Source organism: Aquarana catesbeiana, linkage group LG13 (genome assembly GCF_042186555.1).
Source record: "Aquarana catesbeiana isolate 2022-GZ linkage group LG13, ASM4218655v1, whole genome shotgun sequence".
Taxonomy (NCBI): domain Eukaryota; kingdom Metazoa; phylum Chordata; class Amphibia; order Anura; family Ranidae; genus Aquarana; species Aquarana catesbeiana.
The window spans coordinates 206,025,726-206,052,813 of NC_133336.1; the positions used below are offsets into that span (position 1 = coordinate 206,025,726).

Here is a 27,088-nt window from a genome sequence, read left to right on the forward strand (position 1 = left end):
TTATATACTGTAACAAGACAAGCCTGCCTGTCAGTAGGAAGATAACAGGAACGGATCTAGCTGAACACTGTGAGCAGGACGCACTGCACTAAATGTAAATAGTCTAGAAGATAACAGGAACGGATCTAGCTAAACTGAATACAGTGTATATATATATATATATGCAACACCTGGGATGCATATATATACACAATACACTTTAAGTGCAGCTAACTGACTGACTGTCCTGCCTAATCTAGCTAACTCAAATGAAATGACACTGTCTCTCTCTCTCTCTCTCTCTAAGCACACCGGAACACACTGCACAGGGCCGCCGTGCAGGCGGCCTTATATAGTGTGGGGCGTGTACTAAATCCCCTGAGCCACTATTGGCCAAAGCCTCCTTGGCTTTGGCCAATTACGGCTCTCTGTTAAGGCGGCGTTGTGATTGGCCAAGCATGCGGGTCATAGTGCATGCTTGGCCAATCATCAGCAAGCAATGCACTGCGATGCCGCAGTGAATTATGGGCCGTGACGCGCCACACAAATTTGGCGCGAACGGCCCATATCGTTCGCAATTCGGCGAACGACCGAACAGCTGATGTTCGAGTCGAACATGGGTTCGACTCGAACACGAAGCTCATCCCTAGTAGTGATAGGACGAACACCACCTTTGTGGCTTCCAGAGAAAACGTGCGGGGTTGTAAGGCAAAATACAGCTCACATGCGTTGCGGAATGCCCGATACTTGCAACGTTCTCCAAAGAACTTTTCGGGTGTGGGTACCCTGGGCTCCGGGGGGAGCATTACTACAGAGGGTGCTGTGGAAAGGCCGGCAGACGCTGCTCCTTGAGGAGATTCTGAGAGGGCCTGGACTTGTCCCTCTAATCTGGTATAGCCTTCTTGTAGGCTTTTGACTGCCTGGGTGAGGCCCGCTAGGTGCCTACAGAGTTCATCCATGGGGGAGGCCCCCTGCCCGGACTCGGTCATGGCTGCCTGATACTGTCAGGTCTCTCACTTACCAGACCGGAGAGTCCGCTTGGGCAGAGGGTAGGCTCCCTTACGTATCCGACTTGCGGCCCCTGGTAGAGCAGAGAGGAAGCACACAAGTGCGGAGTGGTATGAGAGCCTGTGCAGGAGTCCGTATTTCGAAAGCTAGCAGTCTTCAGACAGCAGGTGATGGTTAGAGGCACAGGCAACGGATGCTGGGCAGGAGCTAAAGACAGGTCAATGCACAGGCTGGGTTTGGCAACAGGCGGGCAGCAGAGGTACAGGAGGAGCAGGCAGAAGCAAGGTCAAAACAAGCCGGGGTCAGATGCAGGCGGAGGTCAGAAGAATCCAAAGGCAAGCCGAGTCGTCAACAGATCAGGAACTCAGGAACTCAGGAACACAGGAACTAGGAACAGGAAACAGGAAACAGGAACTAGGCACAGAGCTGTTGATCAGGCAGCACTGATCAGAGATAACAGCAGACCTAAATAGGCTGATTGGCGCTAAACGCCGCGCTCGTGCGCGCGCCGATACGCACAGACGCCCGCGCACCCGCACGCACCCGAGCGCACCCCCGGACACCGGCGCGCACACCAGCATGCATGCACAACGCGGCCAGCCAGTTTAGACGCACCAGTGCCTCCAGGAGCACGTGCCCCAGCACGCACAGGAACGCACGCACCAACGCGCCCCGGCGCACACCGACGACCAACCAGGTAACCTCTCTGACACTTCCTCCATCTTCTTCTTCTTCTGGTTCTTGTTCTTCGGGTTCTTCTTGTTCTTCTGGTTCTTCATCCAGTCTTCTCGTCCAGCATCTTCCTCAGCGGCGCCGTCTTCACTTCATCTTCTTTCCTCTGGCCGCTCTGCATTCACGATTGGATGGGAGGCTCCCGCTGTGTGACGCTTCTCCTCTTCTGACAGTTCTTAAATAACAGAGGGTGGGTGACCCTGCCCCCCTCTGACGCAGGGCGGGTGACCCCGCCCCCCTCTGTCATCACTGGGAATGCCAAAGGGAAGTCCCTGTGTGTCAGAGGGGGCGGGGTCACCCGCCCTCCATTACTTAAGAACTGTCAGAAGAGGAGAAGCGTCACACAGTGGGAGCCTCCCATCCAATTGTGGATGCGGAGCGGCCTGAGGAAAGAAGATGAAGTAAAGACGGCGCTGCTGAGGAAGATGCCGGACAAGAAGACTGGATGAAGAACCAGAAGAACAAGAAGAACCAGAAGAACAAGAACCAGAAGAAGATGGAGGAAGAACCAAAGGAAGATAGAAGAAAGAAGATAGAAAATAGAAGAAAGAAGCATTTAAATAAAGGAATTGTCAAAAACTGTCTCTTGTTATTTTTAACATTTTTGACATTTTTTTTGTGAAATGGTAGGAAGTACCCCCTTACCATTTCACACAGGGGGAGGGCCGGGATCTGGGGGTCCCCTTGTTAAAGGGGGCTTCCAGATTCCGATGAGCCCCCTGCCCGCAGACCCCCACAATCACTGGGCCAGGGTTGTGGGGATGAGGCCCTTGTCCTCATCAACATGGGGACAAGGTGCTTTGGGGGACTACCTCCAAAGCACACTCCCAATGTTGAGGGCATGTGGCCTGGTACGGTTCAGGAGGGGGGGCACTCTCTTATCCCCCCTCTTTTCCTGCGGCCTGCCAGGTTGCGTGCTCGGATAAGGGTCTAGTATGGATTTTTGGGGGTACCCCACGACATTTTTTTTTTAAACTTTGATGCGGGGTTCCCCTTAAAATCCATACCAAGCCTGAAGGGTCTGGTATAGATTTTGAGGGGGACCCCACGCCAATTTTTTTTTAAATTTTGGCCAGGGTTCCCCTTAATATCCATACCAGACCTGAAGGCCCTGGTATGGAATTTAGGGGGACCCCACATCATTTTTTTTTTTAAATTTTGGTTCAGGGTTCCCCTGTGGGGAATTCCCATGCCGTTTTTATCAATGAACTTTTATGTGTATTGTCGGGCTGGCAATTCAGTATAGCCGCGAGTAGTTTTAAATGACTTTTTTCCTTAGAAATGTCATTTTGCTGTCAGACTGTTCTAAACACAGGAAACATGCGCCCCTTTACAGGCATACTATAGCCACCCCCCCCAGGTATGAAATTTAAAGGAATATTACACTTTTATTGTTTGACTTTAAGCATTATTAAAATCACTGCTCCCGAAAAAACGGCCGTTTTTAAAACTTTTTTTTGCATTGATACATGTCCCCTGGGGCAGGACCCAGGTCCCCAAACACTTTTTAGGACAATACCATGCAAATTAGCCTTAAAAAAGGGGGATTTTTGATTTGGAACATTCAAGTCCCATAGACTTCAATGGGGTTCTAACGTTCGTGCAAAGTTTTGGTCTGTTCACAAGTTCTGGTGCGAACCGAACCGGGGGGTGTTTGGCTCATCCTTAGTGGCAAATGAGGTTTATTGTTGATAAATGTAAAGTTATGAACTTGGGGCTAAGAATATGCAGGCATCATACATACTAGGGGGAGTACAACTGGGGGAATCCATAGTGGAGAAAGATCTGGGGGTTTTAGTAGATCATAAGCTCAATAATAGCATGCAATGCCAAGCTGTGGTCTCCAAAGTGAGCAAAGTCCTTTCTTGTATTAAGAGAGGTATGGACTCCAGAGAGATATAATTTTGCCCCTGTACAAATCATTAGTGGAATATGCAGTTCAGTTTTGGGCTCCAGTTCTCAAAAAGGATACCGGGGAACTGGAGAAAGTGCAGAGAAGTGCAACCAAACCGATAAGAGGCATGGAGGAGCTCAGTTATGAGGAAAGATTAGAGGAATTTAATCTATTCCCTCTTGAGAAGAGGAGATTAAGGGGGATATGATCAACATGTACAAATATATAAGTGGTCCATATCGTGAACTTGGTGTTAAGTTATTTACTTTAAGGTCATCACAAGGGGGCACTCTTTACGTCTAGAGGAAAAAATATTTCATCTCCAAATATGAAAAGGTTTCTTCACAGTAAGAGCTCCCTCCAGAGGTGGTTCTGGCAAGCTTAATAGATTGCTTTCAAAAAGGCTTGGATTCTCAACTATGGGTGAAGGATTGTGTATATGGGATTGTATTATTATATTTTTTTTGATTGAACTAGATGGACTTGTGTCTTTTTTCAACCTGACTAACTACGTAACTATGTAAACATTGTATAAGCCATCTCTGATGACATTTAGACTTACATATACAGTGGGGGCAGAAAGTATTCAGACCCCCTTAAATTTTTCACTCTTTGTTATATTGCAGCCATTTGCTAAAATCATTTAAGTTCATTTTTTTTCCTCATTAATGTACACACAGCACCCCATATTGACAGAAAAACACAGAATTGTTGACCTTTTTGCAGATTTATTAAAAAAAAAAAACTGAAATATCACACGCAAAAACAAAAAGAAAAAAGAAAAAATACTGCGCTATCCCTTAAATCAAATAATCTACAAATGTGTTTAGAAAACGGAAAAAGAAAAGAACTGAAAAAAAACCTAGGTGCTGCTGCAGCCTTAAATGTGAGACAACCCCCACCTCAATAGCTATACAAAACGATAGGCTGCGCTGCTAGTAAATGAACGTGATCATAGTTAATACAACCAACCCTGTGACAATCATGCGTAAACAGAATACAAATGAATAAGAGATATTAATAACTGGGAAACTTGAATCACACAAATAGAATAATAAATGATGGTGAATAAGGATTCAGTAACCAGAAAAATTATGAGTCCATATAGTCTTTGCTGCGCTGCTAGTAAATGAACGTCCTAAGTATTCAGACCCTTTGCTCAGTATTTAGTAGAAGCCCCTTTTAATCTAATACAGCCATGAGTCTTTTTGGGAAAGATGGAACAAGTTTTTTACACCTGGATCCTCTGCCATTCCTCCTTGCAGATCCTCTCCAGTTCTGTCAGTTTGGATGGTAAACATTGGTAGACAGCCATTTTTAGGTCTCTCCAGAGATGCTCAATTGGGTTTAAGTCAGGGCTCTGGCTGGGCCATTCAAGAACAGTCACAGAGTTGTTGTAAACCAATCCTTCATTATTTTAGCTGTGTGCTTAGGGTCATTGTCTTGTTGGAAGGTAACCCTTCGGCCCAGTCTGAGGTCCTGAGCACTCTGGAGAAGGTTTTCATCCAGGATATCCCTGTACTTGGCCACAGTCGTCCTGTTCCTGCAGCTGAAAAACACCCCCACAGCATGATGCTGCCACCACCATGCTTCACTGTTGGGACTATATTGGACAGGTGATGAGCAGTGCCTGGTTTTCTCCACACATACCGCTTAGAATTAAGGCCAAAAAGTTATATCTTGGTCTCATCAGACCAGAGAATCTTATTTCTCACCATCTTGGAGTCCTTCAGGTGTTTTTTAGCAAACTCCATGCAGGCTTTCATGTGTCTTGAGCCAAGGAGAGGCTTCCGTCGGGCCACTCTGCCATAAAGCCCCGACTGGTGGAGGGCTGCAGTGATGGTTGACTTTCTAAAACTTTCTCCCATCTCCCGACTGCATCTCTGGAGCTCAGCCACAGTGATCTTTGGGTTCTTCTTTACCTCTCTCACCAAGGCTCTTCTCCCCCGATAGCTCAGTTTGGCTGGATGGCCAGCTCTACGAAGGGTTCTGGTCATCCCAAAGGTCTTCCATTTAAGGATTATGGAGGCCACTGTGGAACCTTAAGTGCAGCAGAAATTTTTTGTAACCTTGGCCAGATCTGTGCCTTGCCACAATTCTGTCTCTGAGCTCTTCAGGCAGTTCCTTTTGACCTCATGATTCTCATTTGCTCTGACATGCACTGTGAGCTGTAAGGTCTTATATAGACAGGTGTGTGGCTTTCCTAATCAAGTCCAATCAGTATAATTAACCACTTAGCAACTGGACCATAGCCTAATGATGGCTACAGGGTGGTTGCTTAACAATGGAAGGGCGTACTATGATGTCCTCCCAGAATCCCGCTCTTGTGCGCCCCCGAGAACATCCATGACCGCCCGGTCCAGAGGACCTGGCGCATCGTGGATAACGGTAAATTTCCTACACCATAAGACTGATCATAGTGGCTGTTCCACTGCTTTATCGTTCTTACGGGAGGCCAGAGGGGATGTCCCCCCTCCCACCACCCTCAGGTGCTTCTACCAACTCACCGCTACGATCGAAGCCAGGATCGTTTTTTTTATTTCAGGCTTCCCAGCCTAGAGGTGAGATGTGGGGTCTTATTGACCTCACATCTCACTGTAAAGAGGACCTGTCATGCCATATTCCTATTACAAGGGATGTTTACAATCCTTGTAATAGGAATAAAATTGATCAAAAAAAAATATTTTTTTGGAAAAAAGCATCAGACTAAAATAAATAAAGTAAAATGAACAATAATAAAAAAAAATTTAAAGCGCCCCTGTCCCCGTGTGCTCGCATGCAGAAGCGAACGCATACGTAAGTCTCGCCCACATATAAAAACGGTGTTCAAACTACACATGTGAGGTATCGCTGTGATCAGTAGAGCGAGAGCAATTATTTTGGGCCTAGACCTGCTCTGTAACTCAAAACATGTAACCAGTAAAAAAATTTAAAGCGTCGCAGGATTTTTAAGTAGCGAAGTTTGGCGCCATTCCAGCGTGAGCGTGTGCAATTTTGAAGGGTGACATGTTAGGTATCTATGTACTCGGAATAACTTCATCTTTCACATTATGCAAAAACATTGGGTTAACTTTACTGTTTTTTGTTTTCTTAAAAACTGTTTTTTTCCAAAAAAAGCGTTCGAAAAATTGCTGTGCAAATACCGTGCGAGATAAAAAGTTGCAATGACCACCATTGTATTCTCTAGGGTCTTTGCTAAAAAAATATATATAATGTTTTGGGGTTCTATGTAATTTTCTAGCAAATAAATGATGATTTTTACATATAGGAGAGACATGTCAGAATTGGCCTGGGTGCTCCAGAATGCCTGAAGGTGCTCTGTGCATGTTGGGCCTCTGTATGTGGCCATGCTGTGTAAAAGAATCACATATGTGTTATTGCCATACTCAGGAGTAATAGCAGAATGTGTTTTGGGGTGTAATTTGTGGTATGCATATCTTGTGTGAGAAATAACCTACTAATATGACAATTTTGTAAAAAAAAATCTTGATTTTGCAAAGAATTGCGGGAAAAAATGACAACTTCGAAAAACTCATCATGCATCTTTCTAAATACTTTGGAATGTCTTCTTTCCAAAAAGGGGTCATTTGGGTGGTATTTGTACTTTTCTGGCATGTTAGGGTCTCAAGAAATTAGATGGGCCATCAGTACTTCAGGTGTGATCAATTTTCAGATATTGGCACCATAACTTTTGGACTCTATAATATACTTTCACAAAGACCAAATAATATACACTAATTTGGGTTATTTTTACCAAAGATATGTAGCAGTATGAATTTTGGCCAAAATATATGAAGAAAAATTACAAATTCGCAAAATGTTATAACAGAAACAAAGAAAAATGCATTTTTCTACAGAATTTTTGGTCTTTTTTCTTTTATGGCGCAAAAAATAAAGAACCCAGGGGTGATTAAATACCACCAAAAGAAAGCTCTATTTGTGTGAAAAAAGGACAAAAATTTCATATAGGTACAGTGTTGCATGACTGAGTAATTGTCATTCAAAATGTGAGAGCACTGAAAGCTGAAAATTGGTTTGGTTATTAAGGGGGTTTAAGTGCCCAGTGGTCAAGTGGACTCAAATGAAGGTGTAGAAGCATCTCAAGGACAATCAGAAGAAATGGACAGCACCTTAAATATATGAGTGTCACACAAAGGCGGATCCAGAGTCTAGTCTCGGGAGGGGCACTGCCAGAAAATAAGGACATCAATTTTATTTGGGTACAACATTGCACGACCGTGCAATTGTCAGCCAGTTAACGTAACACAGTGTAGTATCGCAAAAAGGGGCCTGGTCATAAAGGGACGTAAAACTTTTTGATTAAGACTGAACAAGTCAAGACTAAAGGCATTTTTTCACACATAATGGCACACATGTATTTTGCGATTTTACACATGACATTTATTCATTCTTTTACTCACTTTTAGTCAATAATTTTTGGTGCTCTGGTGAGGGGAGGGGCTCCCATGCAGGAACAATGGAGTGGAGATGGATCGGATGGATCCAGTAATCTTCTCAATAAGTCTTCTGTATTCATGCCGCTCTGCAGACTGCACAAGGTGGAGAAGATGGAAGAGGTGGGTGGAGCCAACACACACTCAGGGATGAAGGCCTGCAGTCAGTCAGTGTGGACAAGATGGAGGGAGAAGGTGCCGGTGGGTGGGGCCAACACAGTCAGGGGCAGAGAAGGAAGAATGCTGGTGCTCTGCTGCCCCTGTCTGTGGACGCTGGACATCATGTTAGTGCAGTTAGGTTGGAACAGAACTGATTTTATCACACACAGTCTCTGTCTCTCTCTACTCTAAAGTTTAAACTAGACTAAACTGCAACTGTACTCCTCCTATTTGGCTGGCTATTTGAGGCTCCAGTCCAGCTCCTGTTACCAGCGTCACGTCGGCTCTGTGACTCGAGTCCGATGTAAATCACTGATGTCACTCATTGATAGACGCCAGGTGGCCCAAGCGTTAGCAATGAGTGCAGGGAAGAGGCTCCACCCACCCCCTCCTCCTAGTATCCTGGTCAGTCAGTGCGCAGTGCGGCCGTAACTACATTAGACAAGTCTCTCTCTCGGCACCGCTGATCGGCTGATGTGAGAGGGATAGACTTGGGCAGCGGCAGCAAGCAAGTGAGTGTAACAATGACATGTCAGTGTGATTATTTTGGGGGGGTTGCCCTGTTGCCCCCCCCTCGATCCGCCCCTGGTGTCACAGCAAAGGGTCTGAATACTTTGGACCATGTGATATTTCAGTTTTTCTTTTTTAATAAATCTGCAAAAATGTCAACAATTCTGTGTTTTTCTGTCAATATGGGGTGCTGTGTGTACATTAATGAGGAAAAAAATGAACTTAAATGATTTTAGCAAATGGCTGCAATATAACAAAGAGTGAAAAATTTAAGGGGGTCTGAATACTTTCCATCCTCACTGTAAATTAGCCATACAAGCAGCAGGCACACTTTAACAAGCAGCAAGTAATCTCTGATTTCCATTGTAATAAGATTCGCCTACCTCTTTGATATACAAATATAACTTTGTGTATAGTTACATTCTGATGGGAGCAGTTGTGTAAATGGTTTTAATAGATTTATGGGATGTAATGAAGTTTTGATATGGTCACTTTTATTGTGTGTAGTCATTATATATTCAGCGTTTTATGATCAGTATGGAGTGATATAGTGTTCAATTATAAAGGACTGGGGTAATCCATGTTTACAACTACAACATGTATTTACTCTGAGTTCCCTTTGCATATTATGCTGTAGGTAAGTTAGAGATATCTTTTTCTTACCTTTGTGTTTAAGACTTTCTGAGACGTTAGCTTTAACAGGACAATATGAGAGTTCAGGTTCTCCAGGATGTAGATCAGATCATCTTTATAATACTCATATATCCTCCTCAGTGATGGATCATCATATGACGACAGCTGGCGGTGGAACTCATTGTTATCCTCTAGAAAAAAACACAAATAAATACATTTTCTGTTTTGTAAATGTTGTGACTTAAGTTCAGCATGGACTTTTGTCACTGTGGATCAACCCTCTGCAATTGGGGAAAGGAGCACTGGAGGTTAGAATCCCTATAAAAATCAATACAATAATACCCCTGTGATTGGGGATTTATATTTGCGCATACAAGCTAACTTGCTTTAAAGTGGAGTTCCAGGCTTTTTTCCTTTATTAAAAGTCAGGTGCTACAAAAAGTGTAGCTTCTGACTTTAATAAACAGACACTCACCTGTCCCATGGTCCAGCGATGCGGCCGCACGGAGCCTTGCTCCTCTCTGCGGCGCCTCCAATGAAACTGTGGGCACCCGGCTGTGACAGCTTGTGGCTTCACAGCCAGGCACGCACTCCGCATGCACGCATCGCGTTGTGCTCTCTGAGTGGACAGGCAATCTTTTCGGACCTGTGATGTGTCCAAGAAGATTGCAGAGAGGGAGAGGCCACCTAGGGGGAGAGGAGAAGTCGCCTAGGTGGCCCGTAGTCAGAAGTAGGAAGTGGGACAGGAAGTCCCACTCAAATCTAGTCACCCACTCCCCCCCAAAAAATGACATGCCAAATGTGGCATGTAAGGGGGCGAGGACTGCTTACAGTGGAAGTTTCACTTTTGGGTGGAACTCCGCTTTAAGGCCTCACTGAGAACAAGCCTAACTATGGATTAATAAGAAAAGGAAAACAAAGTTAAAATGTCTAAAGTTAACCACTTCAGCCCCAGAAGATTTTACCCCCTTCCTGATCAGAGCACTTTTTACAATTTGGCATTGCGTCGCTTTAACTGACAATTGCGTGGTTATGCAATACTGTACCGAAACAAAATTTGCGTCCTTTTTTCCCCACAAATAGAGCTTTCTTTTGGTGGTATTTGATCACCTCTGCATTTATTTTTTGCACTATAAAGAGCGACAATTTTGAAAAGAAAAACAATATTTTTTAATTTTTGCTATAATAAATATCCCCAAAAATGTTTTTAACCACTTTAAGACCAGGTGTTGTGTTACACTATGTGATTTATAATGCTCTGTGTCTTTAAGATCTGTTCCCTCTGTCTATCTGAACTCTTTCTCTCACCGTAGTTCTGTATATTCTCCTCCCCTTCCTCTCTCTGATTCATTGTGCTCAGTATACCTCATGCTGTAACATCTTTATGCCGCGTACACACGGTCGGACTTTTCGTCTACAAAAGTCCAACGGACGCTGACGGACTAAAGCTGGCTGGTAATCCGATCGTGTGTGGGCTTCTCCGGACTTTCAGCAGACTTTTTCAGCCTCAAATCCGACGGACTTTAGATTTGAAACATGCTTCAAATCTTTACGTCGTAACTACGACGGACCCCGAAATCCGCTCGTCTGTGTGCTAGTCCGACGGACAAAAACCCACGCTAGGGCAGCTATTGGCTACTGGCTATGAACTTCCTTATTTTAGTCCGGTGTACGTCATCACGTACGAATCCGTCGGACTTTTGTGTGGTCGTGTGTAGGCAAGTCCGTTCATTAGAAAGTCTGCCGCAAGTCCGCCGCAAGTCCGCCGAAAGTCCGCCGGAAGTCTGTCGGACAGGCTGTCGGACTTTTGTAGACGAAAAGTCTGACCGTGTGTACGCGGCATTACATGTGGCTTACAACTGCAACGTTTTTCTACCTATGGATACCCATCATTAAACGGAACATTTGAGAGGATTCATCGTCTGTGTTTCCATACAGTGAGTTATCCATTGAGTTAAGCTGTCTGAATTGATGCAAGGGATAAATAGATAATCAGGTCATGTAAGTTCTATGTGAAGCTGAAGATAAAGTTATTGCCTTGTAGTTGAGTCAGAACAGTAGAAAAACTGAGTTCCACAGCCTAATTACAAGATTTCTGCATACAGTACTGTTACAGACAAGATTTACTGCTCTCATTGCAAGAAAGATTGAGACAGCAGCACATGGAATCTTCATAACCTGAGACCAGTCTGCAGGGTGTCATATTACAGCACACAGATCCTGCCTGCTTATCACTGAGACATTCTCTGCCTGTGTCAGCATGAGTTACCACAGCTCTCAATATGAATACACAGTCACTCCAACACAAGACACCGAGCCAACTGACTTACCCAAATGCTCAGTCAAACCCACCTGGAAAGTGATGGAGAATTATGAAGCCTTTAGAATTGTTTAATAGCTTGAAGCTATTTTGGGAAAAGATTGCTTCTGAATCAAATACAGTGTCTGTTGAACGTGAATTACTGACACTAGAGGGCGCCATTAAACAACTCTCTATCTCTTATGAGCTCTATCAGCTTACCAGTGACAAGTTCATTAATGTCTTACAAAATATGAACACAGAACTTTCACTCGAGGAATTAAAGAATTTCAAGGCTCTTAATCTGGAAAGAGACAGTTTTATCCAGCAAACCAAATTAAAGGCAGAAGCAAAGTTAAAGCTGCTACAGGACACTGTATCTCACAGATCTGTTTCCACCAGACATTCTAAAAGGTCTTCCAGAAGTCATAGTTCAAGATACTCAACACTCAGTGAGTGACTTATTAATGCCCACGCTGAAGCGGAAGCCAGCAAGGTGCAGGTCGCATATGCAGAAAAGAGAGCAGAGTTGGAAGCTCCCATAGCACGTCAAAGAGCAACTATAGAAATCTTAAATGAACAATGTAAACATGACACAGCTATGGCAAGGCTAAGGGTTCTAGAGCAAGCTATCAGTGCAGACGAAGGTGCAAGTGAGAAAGACAACATCAACCTAAACATAGCAGATATGGAAGATCCCCTCAAACACACTAAAGACTATGTCCTAAGCCACTGCAGTATACACTCCATTGTCTTCAAGCAAGCAACTCACCTGAACGCACCTGCTGCACCATATTTACCTGTGTCCTTTAACAATAATGTAAAAATAATGTCAAATTCAGCCAACAACATCTCACATAAAGGCAGAGACAACTGAGACAGCAGAGTTTGTGAGGTACATACTTCGCAGAGAGCTCACAAAGACTGGTCTTACAAGTTTTGATGACCAACCTGAGAACTACAGAAGTTGGAAATGTGCTTTCAGAACTGTAATCAGCGATCTTGGCATTACAGCGGCTCAAGAATTGGATCTGCTGATTAGATGGCTTGGTCCTCTATCTGCTGCACGTGTTAAGCCATTAAGATCAGTTTTCATGGACAATCCTACAGCAGGCCTCATAGCTGCATGGGAGCGACTAGAGCAAAGTTATGGCAGTCCAGAAGCTATAGAAAATGCCTTGTTCATGCATCTGGAAACCTTTCCAAAGATATCTGGTAAGGACAACAAGGAGTTCCAGAGATTGAGTGACCTTCTCCTTGAGCTTCAGCTAGCCAAGGCAGACCCAAAACTACCTGGACTCAGTTACCTTGACACTGCAAGAGGGGTAAACCCAATTGTCTCCAAGTTCCCGTATGGTGTGCAAGAGAAATGGTCTGCACTAGGATCATCATACAAAAAATAGAACAAGGTTTCCATCCCTCCATTCTCTTTCTTCTGCAACTTCATCAGGAAAATCGCAGAGACCTAGAATGATCCAAGTTTTTCCTACGGTGAGTACAGTCTCTTCTCACCATTTCTTAAGAGTACCAGTCTTCAGGGCAACTATAGAAGCCGTAGAGGCCCAGTATCCGTGAAAAAGACTGACATCCTTCACACTCCTACCACAGTGGTGGCCACGGACAGACAGAGCAGGAGGATTGAAAATCCTAACAGAGAGTGTCCCATTCACAAGAAGCCACACCCCCTCAAAAAATGTATCGGCTTCAGGAAAAAGCCTCTTGAAGAGCGTAAGGAGCTTTTAAAGACATTTAGGGTATGTTTCAGGTGCTGTGCTTCTACCAAACATTTTGCAAGGGACTGTAATGTATCCATCAAGTGCATAGAGTGTGGCTCCGAGGAGCATGTGCAAGCCCTACATCCACTTGAGCCCAGCTCTACACAAACTGCTAACGCTCCTCCCAGGTTAATGCATGGCGGGGAGAATACAGACCAAGTGCCTAATTCTACCATCATTTCTTCATCCTGCACTGAAGTTTGTGGAGAAGACCGCTGTGATAAGTCCTGTGCTAAAATATGCTTGGTGAACATATACCACAAGGACCAACCAGAAAAGACTCTAAAAGCCTATGCTATCCTAGACGATCAGAGCAATAGATTGCTTGCAAAATCAGAACTGTTTAATCTATTTGAAATAAAAGGCGAAGCTCATCCTTACACTTTGGGTACCTGTAGTGGAACTACAGAGGTTTCTGGAAGAAGGGCTCATGGACTCATGGTATCTTCTCTCAAAGGTAACTTGCAATTACCCCTACCTACACTTGTCGAGTGCAATCAGATACCTGCTAACAGGGAAGAAATCTTTACTCCAGCTGCTGCTTTTCATCACCCTCACCTGAAGGTAATAGCAAATGAGATACCGCCGCTTGACAAAGATGCTCAGATCCTTCTTCTGTTAGGAAGAGACATTCTAAGAATTCACAAGGTACACAGACAAGTCAGTGGACCCCCAGATGCCCCATTTGCTCAGCGCATGGATCTAGGGTGGGTCATCATAGGCAACGTCTGTATAGGCAAAATGAAGAGACCTTCCAACATTTCGTCATTCAAGACAAATGTTCTGCCAAATGGCCGAAAAACACTTACTTTGAGCCATGCCCACATCACTACTGGGTGAAAGAGAAGATAGCCAGCCACGGATGGCAACATGATATCTCAGGTAACACAAGCCCTTTCTCCTGCCACGATGACAACTTCGGCTCTACAGTGTTTAATACAACCAGTGAAGATGACATACTGGCTCCTTCAACGGAAGACAAAGAATTCATCAAGGTAATGGACAATGAGTTCTTTCAAGACAACGCCAATAACTGGGTAGCACCCCTACCTTTTTGTCTCCCAAGAGAGAGACTGCCCAACAACTTGCAACAGGCCATCAGTAGATTCTCCTCCTTAAAATGCAACTTAAGCAGGAAACCAGGGATGCAAAGACACTTTGTGGACTTTATGCAAAATATATTTGACAGAGATCATGCAGAACCTGCACCCCCACTAAAGGAGGAAGAAGAATGCTGGTACCTTCCATCCATTGGTGTGTATCACCCACATAAACCAGACCAAATCAGAGTTGTCTTTGATTCCAGTGCTCAGCATGAAAGTGTTTCTCTCAACAACATACAAGAGCCTGTAGCAGTTATGGCAGACATTCAACAGATGATTCACTGCTTCCTTGTTAAAGAAGACAACAGAAACTACCTCAGGTTTCTATGGCATAAAGACAATGACATCCACAAGGAAGTTATAGACTTTCGAATGAAGGTACATGTCTTTGGTAACAGTCCTTCTCCTGCAGTGGCAACTTATGGGCTAAGGAGAACAGCTCAGACTGGAGAAGAAGAATATGGATCTGATGCTCAGTTTTTTGAAAGAAACTTCTATGTTGACGACGCACTCAAGTCTTTTTCAACCGCTAAAGAAGCGATTGATCTCCTCACCAGAGCAAAGGAGATGCTGGCTACAGCAAACCTTAGACGGCACAAGATTATATCCAACAGCCAGGAACTTATGAATGCCTTTCATTCTGAGGACTATGCCACCAGTCTAAAAAACCTTGATTTGGGTACAGATGTGCCTCCTGTACAGCAAAGTCTGGGTTTGTTGTGGAACATCGAACAAGACACATTCACCTTCCAAGTGTCAACTTATGATAAACCCTTCACTGAGAGAGGCGTCCTTTCGGTGGTGAATAGCATCTATGACCCACTCGGTTTCCTTGCTCCAGTTACCATTCAAGTTAAGATTCTGCTAAGACAGTTATCTACTGAGAACATAGACTGGGATACTCCCTTACCTAGTGAGAATCAACACAAGTGGGAAAGGTGGAGACATTCTTTGAAGTCACTAGAAAAACTTCAGATTTCCTGTTGCTATGTTCCAGGTTCTATTTCAACTGTTTACCAGAGGGAAATTCTTATTTTCTCTGATGCATCAGTTGAAGCTATTGCTACAGTAGCCTATTTGAAGACCTCTGAAATGAATGGGGAATCACACTGTAGTTTTGTCCTAGGCAAGGCAAAACTCATTCACAAACCTGCACATACCATACCAAGACTTTAACTTTGGGCAGCCGTGCAGGCAGTAGAAATTGCCGAAGTCATACGAACTGAAATGGACACTAGAATTGATTCTTTCACCTTCTATACAGACAGTAAGGTAGTACTTGGTTACATATACAACCAAACAAAACAGTTTCATGTTTATGTCAGCAACAGAGTTGAACGTATTAATAGATTCTCCCCACCAAGTCAATGGCATTACGTTCCCACTGAACTCAATCCAGCTGACTGTGGGACCAGAGCCGTGTCATCTGATGTTCTTCAGGACAGCTTATGGCTGTCACCTCCAAGCTTTTTGTGTGAGGAGTCATACTCACCCCCTGTTGACTCCATGTTGCAGATTCCCAAGTCTTTACCACTCACCCATGATACTTTGTCTACCTTTCTCGCTGAAGTGTGTGCTATAGAGAACGCAAGACCTTTAGTATTTTCAGATCCTGATGCTTCAGTGATCCTTACTCCAGATTCACTCCTTACTTAAAAGATTGGGACTGCTGTAATATCTTCAAGTGAGATTGAACCCAAGGATATCTACAGACTTCAATGGAAGCAGGTGCAGCATCTCACCAATGTGTTTTGGCATCGCTGGAGGAAGGAGTATCTTCATCACCTTCAAGGTCGTAACAAATGGCAAACATCTAAGCCTAATCTTAACGTTGGAGATCTCATCCTTCTAAAAGACAAGGAAGTTTGTCGGAATGAGTGGCCTATGGGTCTTATTACCAAGGTTATGCCCAGTGACGATAACAAGGTCCGGAAGGTAGAAGTCAAGGTAACCAAGGGAGGATCCACACGAACCTTCACTCGACCAATTACTGAGTTAGTACTCCTTTTGCCAGGTGAGTGACTTATGCAAGGATTAGCCATGCTGTTGGCACGGCGGGGAGTACATTGCTGCTATCTACAGGTTCTACCTTGAACTTTGGAATTCTTTGAAGAGGTCATACGTCGGACTACATGTTCTTCAATCCTGTTGGACTTATGTTTATACTTGCTTGTTGCATGTTTTTCATTACAGGTTCCAGGACATTTAACAGTATTGGACTTATTGAATATATATATATAATTGTTTATGGTTATGAAATCTAAAGATTTCAGACGGTGAGTGTTGTGTTACACTATGTGATTTATAATGTTCTGTGTCTTTAAGATCTGTTCCCTCTGTCTATCTGAACTCTTTCTCTCACCGTAGTTCTGTATATTCTCCTCCTCTTCCTCTCTCTGATTCATTGTGCTCAGTATACCTCATGCTGTAACATCTTTACATGTGGCTTACAACTGCAACGTTTTTCTACCTATGGATACCCATCATTAAACGGAACATTCAAGAGGATTCATCGTCTGTCTTTCCATACAGTGAGTTATTCATTGAGTTAAGCTGTCTGAAATGATGCAAGGAATAAATAGATCACCAGGTCATGTAAGCTCTATGTGAAGCTGAAGATAAAGTTATTGCCTTGTAGTTGAGTCAGAACACCAGGCCTATTTTTCAAACTTACTGTTACTTAGAACCCTAAACATTTTTTTTCTAACACCCTAGAGAATAAAATGGCGGTCGTTTCAACACTTTCTGTCACACCGTATTTGCGCAGCGGTCTTACAAGCACACTTTTTTGAATAAAATAGACTTTTTTGAATTAAAAAATAAGACAAGAGTAAAGTTGGCCCAATTTTTTTATTTTGTGAAAAGATAATGTTACGCCAAGTAAATTGATACCCAACATGTCACGCTTCAAAGTTGTGTCTGCTCGTGGAATGGTGACAAGCTTTTACCCTTACAAATCTCCATATGCGACTTTTAAAATATTCTACAGGTTGCATGTTTTGAGTTACAGAGGTAGTCTAGGGCTAGAATTATTGCTCTCGCTCTACCAATCGCAGCGATCCCTCACATGTGTGGTTCGAATACCATCTTCATATGCGGGCACTACTCACGTATGTGTTTGCTTCTGCACGCAAGCTCGGGAGGATGGGGCGCGTTTAATTTTTTTTTTTTCCTTATTTATTTTACGTTTCATTTTTTATTTTGAAACTGTTCTTTTAAAAAAAATGGTGTCACTTTTATTCCTATTACAAGGAATGTAATCATCCCTTGTAATAGAAAAAAAGCATGACAGGACCTCTTAACCATGATATCTGGGGTCAAAAAGACCTTAGATCTCATATTTACACTATATTTACACTAAAATGCAATAAAAAAATAAATAAAAAAATGTTTGAAAAAAATAAAATAAAAAAATTTAGCTTTAAGAGCTATGGGACGAAGTGATGTTTTGATGTCGCTTCCGCCCTGCATTGGAATGGCATCTCCATACCACACAGGACACAGGAGTGGGAGTGGGGGGCCCTCTCCTGCTGCTGATAAAAGTGATCTTGTGGCAAACCACAGAGACCACTTTTATCTGAACATGGACCACCCACTAAAGAGGACACCGGGGTTATGGTAGCTAGCTGTTGCCATAACAACGATACTCCTCTTCAAAGTACCGCCGTATAAGAGCTATGGGCGGGAGAGAGTGTTCTGAGAGGGAAGGAGTCTAGCAATGGTGCTGGCAAGGTGCACGCTGTAAGGAGTCCTCGGTCTTGCCTCCCACTCCTAGGAATGGATTCTGACTAGACCTGCCTCCCCCTGTCCTCTCCCCTCGCTTCCTCATGAAAACCAGCTAAGATTTCCCCCTGTAGGAAAGAAAGCCGTGGCGTGGTGTGGTACTTTTGTTGAGCTTGGTGATGGGGGGATTGCAGGTCTGATCACTTAGCGTGATCTGTGTTCCCACTGCTGTGAAATCAACTACTCCCTTGTTTTCCTCCCTTACCTCTTACCTTTCTTGTGGGAGGACGAGGAGCACAAGAGTCTCTCTCCTCCCCCCTGCCTGCCTGCTGCTTGTCTCCCATTGGGATTGGAGAGAAAATGGGGCGTCCCACGGGACCTGGAGACACTCAGGCGCCCGGCGCTTGGTCACTCAGAAGAGGTCGGAGGAGGTTGCTGGGGAGTGAGCGATGAGCTTTGCGTTACCGAGGGGAGCCGAGTATTATGAGGCAGATCCAAGGAGAGACTCTGTGGGGTGAGTCCCCCCCCTTCCAGATAAGTAAATTAAAAAATTTTTCTTTCCCTTTTTATCTCTGCCTGGCAGAATGTAAAACAAAAAAAAATATTTTTTTTTGTTTGAGAAACAAAGCCGAGGAAAGAACTGGTGAAAGAAAGTTGGAAGAAATCATCTAGAGTACACCCAGAAAACCTGGCATTTAACACTGTTCACATACTGAATACTGGAGGCAGAAATATATATAAATGAATGAATATTAAGAAACATCTGACTAATGAATTATCTGACTAATGAAATAGTATTCATAATATACTGAGTGTTCATAGTATACTGACTTATTTGAGGGACTGAGTGTACAAGGCTGTATGGAAAACAAATAAAACTGCACATATCTGTGGCATTATATTTGAGGTTTTCTTTTGTTCTGAATTTTTGGACTGTTTTAGACTGTTTAGTTCTGACCGCGCCCCTCCTTGCAATTATAAAACATACAAGTGATTAGGGATGAGCCGAACACCCCCCGTTCAGTTCGCACCAGAACATGCGAACAGGCAAAAAATTCATTCGAACACGCGAACACTGTTAAAGTCTATGGGACATGGGGAATGCCACAGGGAAGTCCCCGTCAAGTCCTCGTGCGTCAGAGGGGGGCGGGGTCACTGGGTGGCCCCGCCCTCCATTATTTAGGAACCGTCAGAAAGGGAGAAGCGTCACACAGCAGGAGCCTCCAATCATGCTGGATGCTGAGCGACCCAGAAGACGAAGGGAAGAAGAAGCCGCGGAGGAAGATGCCTGATGAGAACACTGGAGGAAGAACCAGAAGAACCAGAAGAAGAAGATGGAGGAAGAAACCAAAGGAAGATAGAAGATAGAAGAAAGAAGATAGAAGATAGAAGAAGCATTTAAATAAAGGAATTGTCAAAAACTCTATTGTCATTTTTAACATTTTTGACACTTTTTTTGTGAAATGGTAGGGGTATTTTTGTACCCCCTTACCATTTCACACAGGGGGAGGGCCGGGATCTGGGGGTCCCCTTGTTAAAGGGGGCTTCTGGATTCCTGATAAGCCCCCTGCCCGCAGACCCCCACAACCACCGGGCAAGGGTTGTGGGGATGAGGCCCTTGTTCCCATCAACATGGGGACAAGGTGTTTTGGGGGCTACCCCAAAGCACCCTCCCAATGTTGAGGGCATGTGGCCTGGTACAGTTCAGGAGGGGGGGTGCTCTCTCACCCCCCCTCTTTTCCTGCGGCCTGCCAGGTTGTGTGCTCGGATAAGGGTCTGGTATGGATTTTTGGGGGGACCCCACACCATTTTTTTTTAATTTTGGTGCGGGGTTCCCCTTAAAATCCACACCAGACCTGAAGGGCCTGGTATAGATTTTGAGGGGGACCCCATGCCATTTTTTAAAAAAATTTTGGCCGGGGTTCCCCTTACTACCCATACCAGACCTGAAGGGCCTGGTATGGAATTTAGGGGGACCCCCACGTCATTTTTTTTTTTAATTTTGGTTCGGGGTTTCCCTGTGGGAAATTCCCATGCCATTTTTATCAATGAACTTTTATGTGTATTGTCGGACCGGCAATTCATTATTAGCCATGAGTATTTTTAAATTACTTTTTTTCCTTTGAAATGTCATTTTGTTGTCAGACTTTTCTAAACACTGGAAACATGCGCCCCTTTACAGGCATACTATAGACACCCCCCAGGTACGAAATTTAAAGTAATATTACACGTTTATTGTTTCATTTTAAGCATTATTAAAATCACTGCTCCTGAATAAACGGCCGTTTTTAAAACTTTTTTTGCATTGATCCATATCCACTGGGGCAGGACCCAGGTCCCCAAACACTTTTTATGACAATAACTTGCATATAAGCCTTTAAAATTAGCACTTTTGATTTCTCCCATAGACTTTTAAAGGGTGTTCCGCGGCTTTTGAATTTGCCGCGAACACCCCAAATTGTTCGCTGTTCGGAGAACTGACGAACAGCCGATGTTCGAGTCGAACATGAGTTTTTTTATTCCATTACTTCTTTATTCAACATTTTCTTATTTACCGGTGTTACAATATCTATACATACAGCAATTTTAACACTGATTTTACAAAGCATATGTTTTTAAATTCTAATTTCTTATTTCCCTCGATTCCCAGCAGTGACTATATACTACAAGTAGAATTACCTGCACAAACCATTCATAACAAAACAAAAAGCCAGAAAAAACAAATAAGAAAACAAAAAGGGGAAGAAAAGAAAAAATAAATAAATAAATAAAACAAGCCCCCTCCCTCTCCTCCTCCACCTCCTCCTCCCACACTGCTCAACACTTCCCATACAGCCTATACTTTTCCTATCTACTCTCTCTTCTTACATTCTTTACTATTATAGTTGGAATCCAAGAGAATGAGGCCAGACCTGGTGTTATTAACCAGGGACCCCACAACTTAGCTAATATATCCATTGTACCCCTTTTCTGATAAACTGTCGCTCCATTAATATTGCCTCATTTACCTGGGAGCGCCATTCCTCAAATACTGGTACACTGGAAGACATCCATTTTCTAGCTATTAGTTTACGGGCTGTAAATAATAGTCTACCAATTGAAATTGACATTTCCCTCGGGTATAACTCTTCATTAAGATAACCCAGTAAACATATTTTGGGGTCTAATTCTATCTGGCTGTTATAAGCCCCATTAATTGTAGACACCACTTCTCGCCAGTACCTAACCAGTTTAGGACATTTCCAAAGCATATGAAGCAAATCTGTCTGGGGTTGCTTACATCTTGGGCAATCCGAAGTTTCCCTCCGCCTCCACTTATATATAATTTTACTGGAGTCCTATATGTCCTATAGATAATGAACAGTTGTGATAGGCATTGTGTAGATGATAAAGAAACCATCGGTGCCCTCTTCAAAATATTTTGCCATTCCTCGTCCAGTATAACCCCCAGATCCATCTCCCAACCCTTTCTGCCTGGGCTATCCAAAATATCTTGATAATTTGCCATAAGTTGACTATATACTAGAGAGGTTAAACCTTTTTTTCTCCCTGCACCTGATAATAAAGATATCAATGGCATTGGTCTTATCTTCATCCCTCCTCCTTTAAACTGGGAATAGACTGCATGTCGTAGTTGTAGATATTTATAAAAGTTATTATGCGGCAATTTATATAATTCCTGTAGCTCCTGAAAAGACCGTATAGCGCTTTGAGCATAAAGCTGAGGAATATATTGTATTCCTTTAGAACGCCAATATTCAAACCCCTCTAGTTTACATAGTTCTCCAAAGTACCTATTCCCCCATATTGGAGAGAATTCTGACACCCCTTCATATTTCATTGTACGCCTCGTTTCCTGCCATACTTTATTTATTAACACCAATGTTGGACTAGAGTGAGTGCAGGCAAATGATCCAGATTCTAGTTGGGCCGTAAGGTTATAGCTTGAACATTGACTTAATAACATAGCCTGTATTGGATCTCTCCAATCCAACGTCCCCCACCCCGCAAAATGCTGAAATTGGGAAGCTATAAAATACACTCTTGGCTATGGCACCGCTAGACCCCCTCCTTCTTTAGTTCTCTGAAGGGTAGGGATGAGCCGAACACCCCCCGGTTCGGTTCGCACCAGAACCCGCGAACGGACCGAAAGTTCGCACGAACGTTAGAACCCCATTGACGTCTATGGGACTCGAACGTTCGAAATCAAAAGTGCTCATTTTAAAGGCTAATTTGCATGGTATTGTCCTAAAAAGGGTTTGGGGACCCGGGTCCTACCCCAGGGGACATGTATCAATGCAAAAAAAACTTTTAAAAACGGCCGTTTTTTCGGGAGCAGTGATTTTAATGATGCTTAAAGTAAAAAAAAAAAAGTGAAATATTCCTTTAAATATCGTACCTGGGGGGTGTCTATAGTATGCCTGTAAAGTGACGCGTGTTTCCCATGTTTAGAACAGTCCCTGCACCAAATGTCATTTTTAAAGGAAAAAATCTCATTTAAAACTGCTTGCGGGTTTAATGTCATGTCGGGTCATGGCAATATGGATGAAAATCAGTGAGACAAACGGCATGGGTACCCCCCAGTCCATTACCAGTCCCTTTGGGTCTTGTATGGATATTAAGGGGAACCCCGCACCCAAATTAAAATAAGGAAAGGTGTGGGGCCACCAGGCCCTATATACTCTGAACAGCAGTATACAGGCGGTGCAAACAAGACAGGGACTGTAGGTTTGTTGTTAAGTAGAATCTGTTTGTAATTTTGAACATTTTTAACGTGTTTAGCTCCAGCCAAAAAATCTTTTCTAAGCTTTTTGGAAAACATAGGGAAGGGTTATCACCCCTGTGACATTTGTTTTGCTGTCTTTCCTCCTCTTCAGAAGATTTCACCTCACTTTTTTGTCCCAATGAAAAATGTTTTTTGAAAATTTGGGTTTTTTTGTGGAACAAGGATTGGAAAGCATCAGTGGAAAGGAGAACTTGTTTTCCCATATTAACTCTTACAGGAGAGAATTTCCCTTCCTAGGGGTAGATTTCATCTCACTTCCTGTTGTCTCCTTCCGTTTGCAAGTAGGAGTCGTTTGTAAGTTAGATGTTTGAAAGTAGGGTCCTGCCCTATATACTCAGCAGAAATTTGGGCCTTAGGTGTTGCTGTGGCCACAACACTGTAAGCCCTCACAGGGCCCTGCTGTGAAATATTAGATCAAGAATTGTAATTACATGCCCCTGTTGAACAGGAGCTGAAAAATTAGGCCTTAGGCACTGGTGCTGGTGCCACAACACTGCAACCCCTCACAGACACTCTAGTTGGAACGCAGGAACGAGCCCTGCTGCAAATTATTGCTTCAAAAATTGTAATTACACGCCCCTGTTAGACAGGGGCAGAAAAATTGGGCCTTAGGCACTGGTGCTGGTGCCACAACACTGCAACCCCTCACAGACACTCTAGTTGGAATGCAGGAACGAGCCCTGCTGCAAAGTATTACATCAAAAATTGTAATTACACGCCCCTGTTAAACAGGGGCTGAAAAATTGTGCCTTAGGCACTGGTGGTGGCGCCCAGAACCAAAAATGTTCTTACAAGCTATCAGCGTGATGATTGAGGAGGAAGAGGATAATTACTCAGGGATAGTCACTCAGCATCAGCATAGGCAGTCTTTGAAGGGATCTGAGATTTCAAAAAAAATTATTCGGTTACATCAGCATCAGGTGCTTGGTAGCTGGTGGTGATCCAAGACTCATTCATTTTTATGAAGGTCAGCCGATCGACCGAGTCGGTGGACAGACGCACCCTGTGATCGGTTACCACGCCTCCAGCAGCACTGAATGTGCGTTCCGAAAGAACGCTGGATGCAGGACAGGCCAGTAGCTCAATTGCATACTGTGCAAGCTCTGGCCAGTGATCCATCCTCAAGACCCAGTAACCCAGAGGATTTTCGGTGGGAAAGGTGTCCAAGTCTGATCTTGCCCCTAGGTATTCCTGCACCATGTAAAACAGACGCTGGCGATGGTTGCTGGAACCGATCATACCTTGGGGCTGCGGACCAAAAAATTGTCTGAACGCATCGGTCAGACGGCCACCTTCTCCACCGCTCCTTCTTTGACTGACCGAAGCCTCAGCAACACGTTGTCCAGAAACAGGAGTTTGTAACCTCCCAGTCTCTGGGAACGCGTTGCACAGACCTTTCTGCAAGGCCTCCCGAAGATGTTTCATCCTCTGCTCCCTCTGCGATGGCAAGATAAGGTCCGCAACCTTACCCTTGTAACGTGGATCAAGGAGGGTTGCCAGCCAGTATTGGTCCTTCTCCTTGATACCACGAATACGAGGATCCTTACGCAGGCTTTGCAGGATCAGGGAGGCCATGCAGCGTAGGTTTGCTGAGGCATTCGGTCCGGAGTCCTCTGGGTCACTAAGAACGACATGGTCCGCAGCCACCTCCTCCCAGCCACGTACAAGTCCATGTGTTTCTTGGGACTGATCCCTTAAAGACTGCTGCTGATGCTGAGTGCCAGGCTCCACCTCCATACTGACACAATCTTCCTCCTCCTCCTCTTCCTCCTCGTCCTCTTCCTGTGTGATCGGCGGGCACGCAGGAACACTGTCTGGATAAAGGGGGCCTTGAGAGCTAAGGAAGTCCTCCTCTTCCTGCCTCTGTTCTGCCTCAAGTGCCCTGTCCATTATTCCACGCAGCGTGTGCTCCAACAGGTGGACAAGGGGGACAGTGTCACTGATGCATGCACTGTCACTGCTCACCATCCTCGTGGCCTCCTCGAATGGTGACAGGACAGTGCATGCATCCCTGATCATGGCCCACTGGCGTGGGGAAAAAAAACCAAGCTCCCCTGACCCTGTCCTGGTGCCATAGTCGCACAGGTACTCATTGATGGCCCTCTGCTGCGTGTGCAGCCGCTGCAGCATGGCCAACGTTGAGTTCCACCTGGTGGGCATGTCACAGATTAGGCGGTTCTTGGGCAGGTTAAACTCCTTTTGGAGGTCCGTCAGCCGAGCACTGGCATTATATGACCGGCGGAAATGCACACAGACTTTCCTGGCCTGCCTCAGGACATCCTGTAAGCCCGGGTACCTGCCCAAGAACCGCTGCACCACCAAGTTAAGGACGTGAGCCAAACAGGGCACATGGGTCATTTGTCCCTGTCGGAGGGCAGAGAGGAGGTTGGTGCCATTGTCGCAAACCACCATTCCTGCCTTAAGTTGGCGTGGCGTCAACCACCTCTGAACCTGCCCCTGCAGAGCTGACAGAACCTCTGCCCCAGTGTGGCTCCTGTCCCCCAAGCACACCAGCTCAAGCACCGCATGGCATCTTTTGGCCTGCGTACTTGCGTAGCCCCTTGAACGCCTACGGAGCACCGCTGGTTCCGAGGAAGAGGCCATGGAGGAAGAAGAAGAGGAGGGGGTGGAGGAGAGAGGTGTGTCACAATCAGCATTTTGGAGGCGTGGTGGCGGAACAACCTCCAACACTACTGCACCTTGTCCTGCATCCTTCCCAGCTGCCAGCAGAGTCACCCAATGCGCCGTGAAACTTAGGTAACGTCCCTGTCCATGCCTGCTGGACCATGAGTCAGCGGTAATATGCACCTTACCGCTGACCGCCCTGTCCAGCGAGGCATGGACATTGCCTTCCACATGCCGGTAGAGAGCCGGAATCGCCTTCCGTGAGAAAAAGTGGCGTTTGGGTACCTGCCACTGAGGAACCGCACATTCCACAAACTCACGGAAGGGGGCAGAGTCTACCAACTGAAAAGGCAGCAGTTGAAGTGCTAGCAATTTTGCCAAGCTAGCATTCAACCGCTGGGCATGTGGATGGCTGGGAGCAAACTTCTTTCGGCGGTGCAGCAGCTGGGGCAGGGAAATTTGCCTGGTACAATCTGACGTCGGTGTACCAAAAGCAGATTGCCCACAAGTACTTGGCTGTGACACACCTAATTCTACACCTTCATTCCTCTCACTGCAGGTCTCAGAGAGGACTGAAGGTCTAGTGGGGTTGGAAATCTCAGCTGATGAGGAGCAAGGAGAGATCCTCTTTGTTCTTTGGTGTGGGTCTTTTAGATACGCTTGCCAACGAACTGCATGGCAGGTCAACATATGTCTGGTCAAGCATGTGGTACCCAAGCGGGAGATATTTTGGCCACGCGAGATACGCTTGAGACATATGTTGCAAATAGCAGCGGTGCGATCTGATGCACTCGTCTCAAAAAAGGCCCACACCAAAGAACTTTTTGAATAACGCGCAGAGACTGCAGCGCCCTGCACATGTGGAGCTTTGGGGTGTGATGCAGTCAATGTGCTGCCCTTAGGCTGGCCCCTGGAGGGCATCCTGCCTCGTTGGTGATGTGCTGCCGCCTCCTCCTCCTCCTCCTCCTCCTCCTCCTCCTCCTCCTCCTCCTCTCTCCTATCAGGCACCCACGTTGAGTCAGTGACCTCATCATCCCCTCCCTCCTCATCACTGGAGCAAACCTGGCAGTATGCTGCAGCAGGGGGAGCATGACTGCCAGATTGCTGTCCTTCTTGGGCACCCCCTCTGTCCGCGCTCATGTTACTGCCTTCATCGAGCTCAGTATCGTCATCAGAGCCTTCCAAACGCTGGGCATCCTCCTGGAGCATGTACCCAACACTGTGGTCAAACAGTTCGAGGGAATCCTCATGAGGACATGGTGGAGCTAGGGAAGGAGTCACTGATGACATTGAGCTGAGGGAAGAGGCCGCTGCTTTGCCAGACAAAGCACCCTGGGCATGGGTGAGAGAGGATGAGGAGGATGAGGACGGCTTGGTCATCCACTCGACCAAGTCTTCCGCATGTTGC

General features: G+C 44.9%; 1 protein-coding gene across 1 annotated transcript in view; it reads right to left on the reverse strand.

Moving 5' to 3' along the window:
* Positions 1–27,088, reverse strand: part of LOC141117755 (NACHT, LRR and PYD domains-containing protein 3-like) — a 646,257-nt gene that overhangs the window by 516,157 nt on the left and 103,012 nt on the right. Inside the window, exon 5 of the mRNA XM_073610770.1 lies at positions 9,400–9,560. Coding sequence (XP_073466871.1) covers positions 9,400–9,560 — 161 coding nt within the window. The remainder of the gene's footprint in view (positions 1–9,399; positions 9,561–27,088) is intronic.